Source organism: Pinus tabuliformis, chromosome 8, assembly GCF_031772625.1.
Source record: "Pinus tabuliformis cultivar Carrire ecotype Pingquan chromosome 8, CPIR1, whole genome shotgun sequence".
NCBI classification, from domain to species: domain Eukaryota; kingdom Viridiplantae; phylum Streptophyta; class Pinopsida; order Pinales; family Pinaceae; genus Pinus; species Pinus tabuliformis.
This window is the reverse complement of record NC_142294.1, coordinates 1,422,539,296-1,422,552,675: the sequence shown is the minus strand read 5'-3', so window position 1 is coordinate 1,422,552,675 and position 13,380 is coordinate 1,422,539,296. Positions and strand designations below refer to the sequence as shown.

Below are 13,380 nucleotides of genomic sequence, written 5' to 3'. Positions count from 1 at the left end.
TGTTTCTTTCTTATAGTTTATGTTATGATGATTGTAGTCATACTCTTATCTATTACAATATGTATGTAATTTTTTGGACTCACAATCTATGTATTTTTTGGACTCTTAGTCTATGTTTCCGCAACTGGTTTGGTTTCCCTAGTGGTAGGCCACAACATAAATAATTTTAACTATATTGTTGGATATTTTTCCTTGTTAGCAATAGAATCTACTTAATTTACCAAAAAAAATGTTATCTTCAACTTAAACTTTAGTTAAATAATTAATTAAAAAAAGGGGAAACAAATGTTGATTTAATATATATTTTAATAAAAATAATTGAGCCTCTAGCCTAATATGGAGTAGATGCTGTAAGGTTTTGTTATATTATATTATGTTAAATGTGATGTGATGTTATGTAAACATTTTGGCTCTGTGAAATTACATAAAAATAATAAAAATAATTAATAGATATAATTATTAATTAAAACATTTTGACCCACTCAAATTACATAAAAATAAAAATAGAAATAAAATAAAATTTTAAAATTAATAATTAAAATTATTAATAACTAAACCACCTTAGATTCATCAAAAAGAGAAGGATTTTTTTTTAACCCTTACGGAAAAATCATAATTTTCACTGATAGTAAGAAAATTACATATTATAGATGTTGTGTAGAATATGTTGTAAAGTGAGGCGACTCGGCCATCCAAAAAAATATCAAAGCTCAAAATGGCTCCACACAGGGAGTACAATTTTTCAAAAAATATCAAAGTTCTATAATGCTCCACACATGGAGTATTGATTTTGTTCTGCCTTTATATACAACAAGTGTAATAATGATATATATGTACTTATAACTATGCAAAAAAATATCCATGTAAAAACATGCCCCTCCAGGCCTTTATGCTTTGAAGTCCATTTATGGTCAGTGATAATATTGATAGTGTTCACCGTCCCTCTGTTCCTGTATCATCCATGTACCTCTAGGCTGGTTCACAGCTTCCTTGGAAAGCTGATCGGAAATATGGTTACGTTCCCCAAAGAGAGCGCAGCTGCAGTAGCCATTCCGACCCTAGTCATAGGAGGAGAGGGTGGCTGAATGGGAGCATTTTTGCGCTTCTTCAGAGTCTCTTTGACCGCCTTTTTCTGAGCAGAGCTGATGATCGCTCATTGATCAGGTGCCTCTATGTCAATGACAGGTTCCTCCGACTGGTGATTCGAGGCTTTAGCTGACTTGTTCATAGGGCATTCCTTGAATAAATGCCTAATCTTGTGACACCTCCTGCATCGAAATGGAACCCCCTCATAATCAAGAATTAGCATATGCGTGTAGTGTCTCCAATGTAGAGTAATATATTCTTCCAGGCCCTCCCTTGTGTCGAGGTGAACCAGAATCCTCACTAGGGACATATTGCCCGAAGATAGGTATGAGCTATCATGCTCCAGGAAGGTTCCCAGGGCATTCCCAATACAACAAAATATATCCTCAAACTAGAAGTGAAGGGGAAATTCAGGTAGTTTAAACCACAGTGGTCATGCGCCCATCTGCTCCCTCTCAGGGTCGAAAAGAGGGCTCCATCTTTTGAGCAGCACAGGGGTGTGCTCAATATGCCAAAATTTGGATAAAATCCATGTGGTGTGTTCAACCCTTGCAAAGCGAAGTGCAAACCATCCCCTGACTAGGGTTTGTACAAATGGGAGTTCTGTCAAGATGTGCCCCCATATTTTGGTTGTCCACTGCTTGAGCCTGGTCATGGAGTAATTTCGTCCTCACACCTGTCCAACTAAAACTTTATCAGTGGTATCCAGTGCTTCACCCATCTGAATGTCTTCGCTGAGACGAAGAGCGATGTTCTGATATTTTGCCTTTACACACTTAGCCTTCTTCCCTTGCTTATGGCTCTTTGTGCTGTCGTCGTGCTGAGGAGTTCCCAGAGGGGGATTCTGTTCGCCCGGGTGGTGCTCAGAGGGATTCTCTTTAATATCCAATGGAGTGCCCTCAAAACATCTAGAGGTGGGAGGTGCCGAATAGTGTGGGAGAGGTGGTTGGTCGGATAAAATAGGGGGGCCTCCTTGAGGAGTAGAAGAGGGTAAATGAGTAGTGATGTAGACCTAAGGGTAAAGCGAGTAACCCGGGGGGTAAGTGGAGGGGTTGGGGCTAATGCAGCTAGCCATAAACTGTAGGGTTGCCAGTGAAGGTGGAGGGGTAGCAGAAACCAGCCAAGAGGGAGGGTCCTCTGGCAAGGATGTAGTCAGATAGGAGGGTCCCGAAATAGATGGCCAAGGCCAAGGGACTATCTAGGAGTAAACATCATGAAGGCCAGGGATGTGAGGAAATGACCCTTCCGTTATCGGTGGAGGAGATGTCGTCCAGATGGAGACAAAGGCAAATGGATCCTCGGTATAGTCTACCTGGTCAAGCTCCATGGCCTTAACCATATGAAAACGATGTACTAGCTACCAGGAGTCCCCGAAATGTCGTTCTCCGGTGGTTCGCTGCATAGCCAAGTAAGAGTAACGGAACATGAGAGCCATCTCGAGTGAGTGTGGTGTTGATGGAAACAACGACAGAGTATGCAGGCAAAATCTTGACCGGGGCGGAAGGTTCAGACCGCCAGAGAGTATGTGACCAAACGCTAGCCTTCATCAGGTTGTAGCCGATATTTTCGCCAGAGCTCCATTCCTCCAATTTATCAAGGAAAAAAAATTAATTTAATATCAATTTTAATAAAAAGGGAAAAAATATTAATTTAATATCAATTTTAATAAAAATATATAACCGAAGGAATTTATGACATTTGGAAGAGTCAAGGGAATGAAGAAAATTTAAATAATTAAAGAAGAGAAAAAAGAAAAAAATATCAATTTAGTATTAATTTTAATAAAATAATAGGCCTAAGTCTAACTTAAAAAGAAATAGACTTTTTCACAAATACAATTTCACGTAAGAATGGCATTTTTTTGCTATTTAAAATATTTTTTTCAATATATAAATGAATTCAACACCTTGAAAACCTTCAAAACACTTAAATTTTACAAATTAAAAAACTTAAACTCAAGGTTTTAAAAAATTATGTTTAATTTTAATTAAAATTAATAACCAAAAATATAATAAAAAAGTTTATTTGTTTGTTTGTTTGTTTTTGTTTTTTTAAATTTGCTTCATCATTATTTTTTCTATAAGATGAACAATGGCAAAATAATATAATACTTTGAAAAGAGACTTCACTCCGAAAAAATAAAGCCTAGAAAAATATAATTTTATCTATTAGTTGGATGATGGAAAAATAATAATAGGAGTCGTCCACTGAGGTGGAGAAATTGCCACGATGGTCAAAAGTGGCCAGAATCCCCGTAAAAAAAATTAAACAGTGTTTGGATTATATTTTTGATAATGGAAATGGATTCAACACCATCAAAAACTTTTAAGACACTTAAAATCTTAAAATTTAATGACTATACTTTAAATTTACAAAACTTTTTTTCAAAATATAACCATAATTTCCAAAACATTCTTGACAAAATAAACAACCTCAACTAAAATATAATATAACACAAATATAACAGGAAACTCCTATTTCATAGACCATAGAAAAGTAAATGCTCCCTGACATGCCAGCCATTTAGCTTTCGCCCTCTGAATGACAACGCGCTCTGAATGACAACGCGCTAGCAACCTGGAAAGAGAAGATGAAAACTACTTTTCTATGGTCTATGAAATAGGAGTTTCCAATATAACACCTTGAGGGGGCCACTTCACTGCACATCCGCACGAAGTCAAGGGAATGGAGAAACAGAAAGCGACTTGACGGCACATTCGCACGGAGTAAAAGGCAATGGAGAAAATTGTGGAAATTATGGGGGCGAATCTTTCGGTGCGCAAACCTTTTGCGAGGATTATTATTTTAAAAATGTAATCGGTAATATGGGTTGGAAATTGATGGAAAAATATCAGTAATTTGGTATATGTTTACAAGAGGGTTATTGGTGGTAAAAGTGAAAATTTTAAATAAATAATTGGATATAAGAATTATTAAAATTTTATTTTAAATATTTATGAAATTAAGAAATTAATGATTAATTTCTTAAATCTTATTAAAATTATTTTCTTAAATATTTTCTAAATTTTAACAGTGGCTGTAACCCACTTCCAGAAGTAAAGCATTGATGCAAAAAATTCTCTTTTATTCTGGTCTGTTATTTTTAGACAACTTGGATATCATTGTGGTAATGAGCTTTCCTGCTTTTCTTTTTATCAGAACTCACCATTATAGTTGGCAGGATATTTTTGGGCCTCTCATTATAAGAGAAAATGGATATTTAAAGCCGCTTCTGCTTTTTCTTTGATCAGACCTCTCGGCGTTGCAAAAACAATTGAAAAGGTATATAAAACGTGCAATTGTGGTTTGTATTTTATTGTGTGCTCAAACTCTCCGGATTTGAGGGAATTGATGTCCAGAGAATGAATCCATAGGTTTGAAAGTTGTTTTTGGTGATTTCCTATCCAAGAATCTGGCAGTGTTGCAGGAGTTAGAAATATGGAGTTGAGGAGAGGAATGAGGGTTGAGGTGTGCAGCAGTGAGGAGGGTTATGGTGGGGCTTGGTTTGAGGGAGTTATCCTCACTGTCACCACAGATGGCCGGCGTTGCAAGATCCGATATGATAAGTTTGTGACAGATGAGGGAAAGCCATTGGTGGAGGAGGTGTGGCTGCACAGTGAAGTCAGACCCATTCCACCCCACATTCAGCTGCCTCTCCATTGCTCAGTTGGGGATGCAGTTGAAGCTTATGACACTGACTGCTGGTGGCGTGGCGTCATTGTCAAACTGCCGACGGGAGCGGAAGAGGATCTTTGGGTGGTCTATTTCCCTGACACTTGCACTCTCAAGGCATATCCCCATTCAGAGTTACGCCCAGCTCAAGATTGGCTCCGAGGAAACTGGGTCTTGGCGCCTCAGGTTCTTTTTGTCTGATACTCATTTAACTGGGCTTTTCTGGGTTTAATAATTCATGGAAGGTTCTGCAATCTGGTGTTGATTTAAAAGCAATTTGAATATTCTGTTACAGTAGGTTTCTGCTGTACTTTGATTGAGTCTGAGTAATGTATATTCAACTCTGTGCAGGAGAAAACCCCAATCATAGAGCAAGTAGTCCTGTCTTATGATCTGGACAACTCGAGGAAAACTCATCTGAAATCAGGCGAACCAGACATCGGAAAGAAAAAGAGGCAGGCAGTTAAGTGCAAATCAGCTTCTCTTTGCGGAACAGCTTCTGCTAAAATAAAAAGGTTAAAGATAACTGTCAAAACTAGTGCACAAGAACACTGGGAAATTCATGACTCTCGAAAGAATCATGGACGGAGGGCACCTGAGGCAGTCAAGAGAGAGGGGACTGAACCTAATATGGTATATGATCTGTAAATTAGAGCGGCACCGAACCTATAGCAGGTATGGTTGTTTTACTTATTTTTAATCAGGGTTATCGGAAGAAGAAATTTAGCCTAGAGCAGGTTTCAAATGTACATAGTTTTATTTGGGATTGAATCACATGACCTGTAAAGACTAAAGCTGCCCACTAACCTTAAACCACAGCCTCAGGCTACTTGAGTATGGTTTATCAGGAGTGGAGCAGGAGATAAATGGAACTTGAGTCAGTATTTTGGACCAGACAGACTCCAAATTCAATTTGGTTATCAGATCACGCTGCCCTTTTATTTTCTACAGGATTTCAAAAGTTAATAGATTTTGTAGTGGTTGAAAGCTACTGTTTTCTGATTTTCTACGGTATTTCAAGAGTTAATAGATTTTGTACTGGTTGAAAGCTATTGTTTTCTCATTTGCAGGAAAACACCACATAAATTTTTGCAATTCTTGGTGAAGTGATATTTTTTATACTCGTTTAGATTTTCATAGAATTTTGTATTACACAGATGAAATCTAAATCTTAATCGGTTCATTTGTGAAATCTTATCCATTTATTTGTGGGTGGGTTATGATTAGAATTTTCATGGAGTTTGGATGTGGTCTAGAATAAGAATAATTTAATTTGGAGTATTAAAAGTATTTTATTTTTATTTTTTTTAATTTAAATTTAATCTCGCTAATTTACACTTCATCCATATTTAAATAAATATATATGTAATTTAATTTTACTAATCTATAATCTGGAAAAATAGTAAATAATGAGTTGAGAACTCAAAAATATTGGTCTCTGTTTTTGACATAACAAGTAGGAAGAAAGTTGAATAAAGCAGAGTGCACACAAATAAAAGTTCGGTTTCGTTTTTAATTAAGATGATAAGAGGATAAGTATAGTCTATTTTGAAATAAGTTTTTCAAAATTTTCAATAAAAAATTATGGATGATTTAAATTTAATAATGTGAGAAACTTGACCATGGGGCTTCACTCAATGAACTTCCAACATATTATGTGCAATCATGGCATTATACAATACCCTTAATTTGAATACATATTAGAAAATACTTCTAAAAATCATATTATTTCACCCCCTACTAATACCAACTCAATACACCTTCCCAATTTAAAAAACACTTACTTTCACTAGATATTGTAGGTATCCATTTTTCATTAACATTTTTTATACCCTTTTATGTTTTTTCATTAAGCAACAATTTTTATACCTACCAATATAAAAATCTTTTACCCCCTATTATATGCTCAATATATTATGTCATATTTTCCTCAATGTATATCCCCTAATATGAATGCATGTGGTATGGTATTTCTCCCCAGTAAATCTTCCGTGAACTTGACCTTATGATCTTTTTTCTCATATTCATCATGATGTTCCCTTGTTATTGTTGATCCTCTACTTCTTTTTATCCCTAAAAATGAATCTTTCCTTTTTATACTCAATACAGGTACTTACCATACAAGTCTCACCCAGCATAATAAATTTATGCGCTAATATCATATGATCATTTATTGGTTTTCTTATGGCCTATCTCTTTTGTCAACACATGTTGATGGAGCTTCAATTCTTAATGCCTTTATGTCTCAACACGCTTAAGTACATGCTCTTTGTTCTTTGTTTAGAATGGTTTCAAGCTATGTGTATTTGCAAAAGGCATTAAGTCCCGTGACTAACTACAAAGAAAATTCAATTATGTCCCTGTAGCTTGGTTTACTCAACTTCAATGTAGCAAAAACAACACTTTATTATTAACCAATCTACGTTAAAAAAAAAAAAAATTCAAATCTTTATAGTTCCATTCAAACGACTGGAAACACAATTAGTATGCAATTGTACACATACAAGACTCTCGAAACCACACTATGTTTCACTTTTCCATATTAGTGATTTTCCTTTCATATATTCCTTTCTTTTTAAACATGAAATATTCATACTCCATCTTAAACACACTTTTGATTTTAAAGCCAAAGCACGAATATGGCACTGTTGTGTTACATATCTTGCTTTTATGATTATTTTGAAGCAAACAACATTGCGTTAAGGCTCACCTTAGCTAACATAATGATGAATTATCACACAAACCAAAACTTTGAGCCCATACACAATTGGACAACTATGTGAAAGGGAATATTTGGCATATGGGAAGGATTGTCAAGATATGACTTGTGGGAAGGGCGTATGAGTCGTAGGAGAGAGAAACTTTTTAGCCAATAGCCAACAGCCTAGGATAATGGTGTACAACCTATGGGGAGAGATAATACACTAGATTGTAAATAAATTGTAGTCTTTAGAGAGTGTATAGCGTATAAAGAGTGAAAAGAGGTGATCTAATAAGTAAATTACAACTTTGAGAGAATATCATGTGGGGAGTGAGAGAACACTAGCTAATAGAAAAAATTACAACTTAGTTAATGAAAGTTTATAGAGAGTGAAAAGAGGCCACCTAGTAAGTAAATCACAACCTTGAGAGAGAGAGTGTATCCCATGTGGGGAGTTAGAGAACATTAGCCAACAAAAAAATAACAACTTAGCTAATAAACTTGCAACTTGTAGGAGAGAAAAATTCAACAATAGTAATAAAAAACCAAATTAACATTTCCCTACAATTGTAACAACCTTGGAATGAAGTCCATTGATCTCCCATCTCTTAAGTGGATGAATGTGGGAGAATAAAGAGATCTTGGGTTATATATTTTACTCATGGGAAATGTATCTATGGAAGAAAACCTTGAAAAAAATAGCTATTAAAGAATTTATATTAACTTAATCAACACAATAAACTATTTAAATACATATTAGTTCCATTTAAAACTCATAGATAGAGAAACCAACACAAAAAATCATTAGATTCACACCTAAGAGCTCAAAGTTTACCTTGGAAACCCAAATGAGAAAACCAACATTAATTGGCTTTGGTTAGGTTTTTTATTATGCAGTAATGGGTAGATTACATGCTCCTGAATTTATTCTTATATGCTCATGAATTTATTCTTATAGTTTAAGCGAGGTTCTTCTTCGTTCTTGTCCAAGGAACTCTCCCCATGTAAGGAAACAATATATTGGAAAATGCATTAGCTCAAGGAATGGTAGAATGTTAGAGATTCCCAACCCTTCAAACTTCCCCAAGCTCATTTCTCCTCCATTGTCTTTTTTTTCCTGCTTCTATACATTAGAAAGAGGGAAGTTTCATGTTGTTATTTTATTTTTTTAATGCATAATATAAGTTTGACCATAAAATTATTTGTTGAAAGTTTACATTTCCAATTCTTGTCATATAATTTAAGTGAATGTAGGGGTGTACACCAATAGTGATGGCAAGGGGCTCTTCACACGAACAATCTATCTCCTTTCTCATTTGTAGCCTTAAACATCATTAATCATTGTAAAGCTTGTGATAACTAATTTTTCTTGTGTATCTTTGATTAACATCCATCAAAGGTTGTGGAATTCATTTTTGCATAAAAGTAACAGTTTCATCAAGCCAAAATACTAGTTCGAATAAAGATAACTCAATCAAATTTACATCAATGGATGTGTTTATTTTTTAATAGGTTTCTTTCTATATATTATTTTATTATATAGGGATTTAACCTTTGTGGGATATTTTGAAATATTCATTGTAGTATACACAAATCAAAGGTTGAGATTTATTTTGAAAGCAATTATCTTTTTTTCTTCCCTTTTAATTAAATTGATTAATTAAAGAAAAACATATGAACAAGTCTGAGATGAAGTGAACTATGAAACTATGATTTTTTGGACACTCTAAGAATCTCCATGGTAAAGTGGAAGTAAATCTCTATTGCTGAAAATATTTTTCCATGTTTTTTTAAATGTATATATGTTTAACTTATCGATTAACTATTTTTAATAATAATATAAACTAAAGGATTTTAGTTTGTTTTTATGAATGTTTTAATTTTAGCAATGAAATGTAGTGTGAAGTTTCTGTTTTGATGCTAAATAGATATTTATCAACCATTGAATTTATATGGCTATTTTGATAATAAAACATATCAAAATCTTAAAATATTTATTTTTAAAATATATATTAGAATGTCAATTGGAAAAAAATAATTACATATCTTTGAAATTATTATTGTAAGAAGGAAATACAACATATGAAAACAATTTAAATTTGAAAACGAAACATTTATTTTCAATTTTTATTATATATTAAAATTTTAAAAATATAATTTTCAATGTTTACTTTTATTTATATATTTATATATTATTTAAAAAAAAGTTTACTTTTAAAAAGTTATTGAGCTGAGAGGTTCATTCTACAACCCACTATGAGGGGATGTCCATGCCCTTTAAAATAAAAATAAAAAAAAAAAATATGTTCTAAATAGAAAAATAATATCTACTATAATTAAAAAAACTGAATATGTTATAAAGTAATTAGAAGTAAAAAAAATGTGTTAATTAGATGTTTAAATCTTATACATTTCCAAAATATTTCAACAAGAAATTTAAATACACTATTTGAATATCTATGTTAACTAATTTCAACAAGAGATTTAAATAAACTATTTGAGGATCTATGTTAACTTAACTAATTTTAACAAGAAATTTAAAATAATAATAATAATAATAATATCCATTTTTAAGGTCACGCTCAAGCCAGACACCAAATTGGTGTATGAGACCCCCTTGTTTGTGAGACAAGGGACCCACCTTAGCGCAACGATTTGGTGTACCAAACCCCCTTGTTTGTGGGACAAGGGACCCACCTCCGCGCAACCCCCTTGTTTGTGGGACAAGGGACCCACCTTCGCTCAACGATTTGGATTTGGTGTACGAAACCCCCTTGTTTGTGGGACAAGGGACCCACCTCCGCGTAACGATTTGGTGTATGAGACCCCCTTGTTTGTGGGACAAGGGAACCACGATTTGGATTTGGTGTACAAGACCCCCTTGTTTGTGGGAAAAGGGACCCACCTCTGCGCAACAATTTGGTGTATGAGACCCCCTTGTTTGTGGGACAAGGGACCCACCTCCACGCAGCGATTTGGTGTATGATACCCCATTGTTTGTGGGACAAGGGAACCACGATTTGGATTTGGTGTACAAGACCCCCTTGTCTGTGGGACAAGGGACCCACCTCCGCGCAACGATTTGGTCTATGAGACCCCCTTGTTTGTGGGACAAGGGACCCACCTCCGCACAGTGATTTGACTGCTAAGCTTACGAAGGCATACATACTCTAGCCCCCTCTCGTTTTGAACCTATGACCTCTTAGGAGGAAACATATGCTCTTAGCCATTAGGCCCACTCAAGATAAACTATTTGAAGATCTATGTTAACTAATTTATGTCGATATGAATTTCATATATATTTACATAAAAAAAATAAAAAATTATGGTTCAATTTTTTATTTGGTCCTATCTATACTGTATTTAGCATTTAAAAATACAATTTAAACAATGAAAAATAACACATTTTTGCACTATAAAAAAAATTACATGTGAAAATTTTTTATCCCTCTTGGCTCATGTTAAATATGTACTTATGGATCTATGTTGGTTGAGCGAGAGGCTTATTCTACAATCCAATATGAGAGGATGTGTAAGTTTTTCCTTTCAGTTTGTCTTCTAAATAGAAAAATAATGTTGGCTATAATGGCGCAAAAAAAAAAAAAAGAGAAAGAAAGAAAGAAAGAAGAAGAAAAGTTTTAAAGTAATTAAAAGTAAAAAAAAATGTGTGAATTAAATGTTTAAATCTTATACTTTTCAAAAATATTTTAACAACATATTTAAATATCTATGTTAACTAATTTATGCCAATATCAATTTCATATATAATAAGTATTTATTGTTAAAAATTTTATTCGGTTTTATATATACTCTATTTAGCATTCAAAAATACAATTTAAACAATGAAAAATAAAACATTGTATTTTGCACTCTAAAAATTTGTGTGTGAAAAAATTTGATATCTCAGTTCATGTTGTTGGTTTTAATTATATAGAGATTATTTTAAGTGTGTTTTAAATTATCGTTTAGAGATTATTTTATCAGTGAACAATAATGTTCTCTGCAACTTAATTTCTATTTAAATAATTAAAAAAAAAATAAGCCTTAAAAAAAAAAACAAAAATTCAATGTGAAGTCACTTCCCCTCACCCCAATGGGGTGATATATTGAACATGTCCTACCAAGCTTACAAAAAAAGAAAAATTAATACAAAATAATAAAAAAATAATAATAATAATACAGAATAATATATTAAAAAAATCAACCTCGAAAAAAAACACTATTTTGTTTTTTTATTAACAATAATATTGTCTCCCACTTAAAAATATAACAGCGGAAAACAAAAAAAATTTATTTTGCTGGTTTTTTGGATTAATAATAACGTTGTCTCCCACTTAAACTCATATTAAATAATTATTAAAAAAGGAAGAGAGAAACATGTTAATTTAAAATCTATTTTAATAAAAGTAACACAATACCTTGGGAAAACGACTTCACTGAACTTTTGCACGTAGTCCAGATCCTCGAGAAAATGGGAGAAATCATGTGGCCGAACTTTTTGTCAGAATTGTTATTTTAAAATTGTATTAAAAAATTAACGAGATAAAGAGAACAAACGGTATCGAGAAGTGACGGTGATGTGTTTTGATGGTAAAATATTCGTAATTAATTGAATAATTAGATATGGTTAAAATTATATTTTTATCTTTTTTAAATTAAAAAATAATTAAGTGATTAAACATGTAACCTGTGTTATTAAAATTATTTTTTTAATTCCAAAAGTGAGTGCGATCCACTTCCATAAGTAAGCATCGATTTCTTTCTGGTAACGTGACTTATCTGCTTTTTCTTTTATCGAAATTCACAATTATAATTGGTAGAATATATTTGTACGTCCGATTTAAAGAGAAAATGGATATTTAAAACTGGTTGTGCTTTTCTCTGTTTTTCTTTCGATTTAAGCTCTCAACTATATATGATGAATAAAGACAATTGGAAAGGTGTATAAAAAGTGGGGTTGTTTGTAGGAATGTACACGGTAAGTTCTTTATACAGAACACCAAAGGACACTGCTCACAAACAGAGCACAGATCAATACACCAGTATTATTGACGTGGTTAAAACCGTCAAAGAAGGAAAAAGTGCACGGTCTCAGCCAAGACGGCCATTTCAGGGAATTTATTAATAAAAGAATGAAAATTTACATAAACTTCTCTCATAAACGGTTACCTTACAAATGACCCTCCATGCTCTTTAAATAGAAGTCATGGACCAATCGGATGTTGAGCCACAGATCAAGTGTCGGTAATACCGAGGAGAGAATGAACCGTCGGATCACTACATATCGTGACAGTCGGATTGTAAGTTATAAAAATACATAGTAAAAAAACACACTTTACCTAACTCTATACTAGACCAAGTTATACTTAACTATTTCCTATGTGTTGGAATATCCTAACATCCCCCCTTAAGAACAACTTGGGATAGGATTGAAAGATGTACAAATATAACACAATAGGAGAAGGAAGGAGACATTAGAACCTATCCCCCTCAGTGACAACTTCCTGAACTCCAACCATAAATCGAAGTTTAGTAAACTTCACCTTTGTGAGAGCCTTTGTAAATATGTCTGCAACTTGATCATCTGTTGAACAATATTGCACTTCAAGAACATGGACGTGAATGAGCTTTTTGATGAAGTGCATGTGCAGTTCAATGTGTTTGTTGCGCTGATGTTGAACTAGATCTTTGCATAGTTGAATGACACTTTGATTATCATGCCAAAGTGTAGTCGGATGCTGCTGCTGAAAGCCAAACTCTAACAGGATCTGATGAAGCCACATGGCTTCCTTACTAGCTTCTACGGCACCATGATACTCTGCTTCTGCTAAAGAAAGAGAAATGGTACTTTGTTTCTTGCAAGCCCATGTAATAGGTCATGAAACAAAAGTGAACACATACCATGCAGTAGACTTCCGATC

The 13,380-nt window shown here is 33.6% G+C and overlaps 1 protein-coding gene across 3 annotated transcripts; it reads left to right on the top strand.

Annotated features, from left to right (window-relative positions):
* The first annotated feature begins 4,180 nt into the window (after positions 1-4,180).
* On the top strand, positions 4,181-5,853 carry LOC149240934 (protein AGENET DOMAIN (AGD)-CONTAINING P1-like). Of its 3 annotated transcripts, none has more exons than XM_089367404.1 (3): positions 4,181-4,944; positions 5,110-5,433; positions 5,584-5,853. In XM_089367404.1, exons 1-2 carry the CDS (start codon positions 4,525-4,527, stop codon positions 5,404-5,406), a joined length of 717 nt encoding a protein of 238 aa, XP_089223530.1. In that variant the 5' UTR covers positions 4,181-4,524; the 3' UTR covers positions 5,407-5,433; positions 5,584-5,853. The 3 variants fall into 3 exon arrangements, with proteins under 3 accessions (XP_089223530.1, XP_089223529.1, XP_089223528.1); XM_089367403.1 differs by having other exon boundaries at positions 5,578-5,852; XM_089367402.1 differs by having other exon boundaries at positions 5,110-5,853.
* The last annotated feature ends 7,527 nt before the right edge of the window (positions 5,854-13,380 follow it).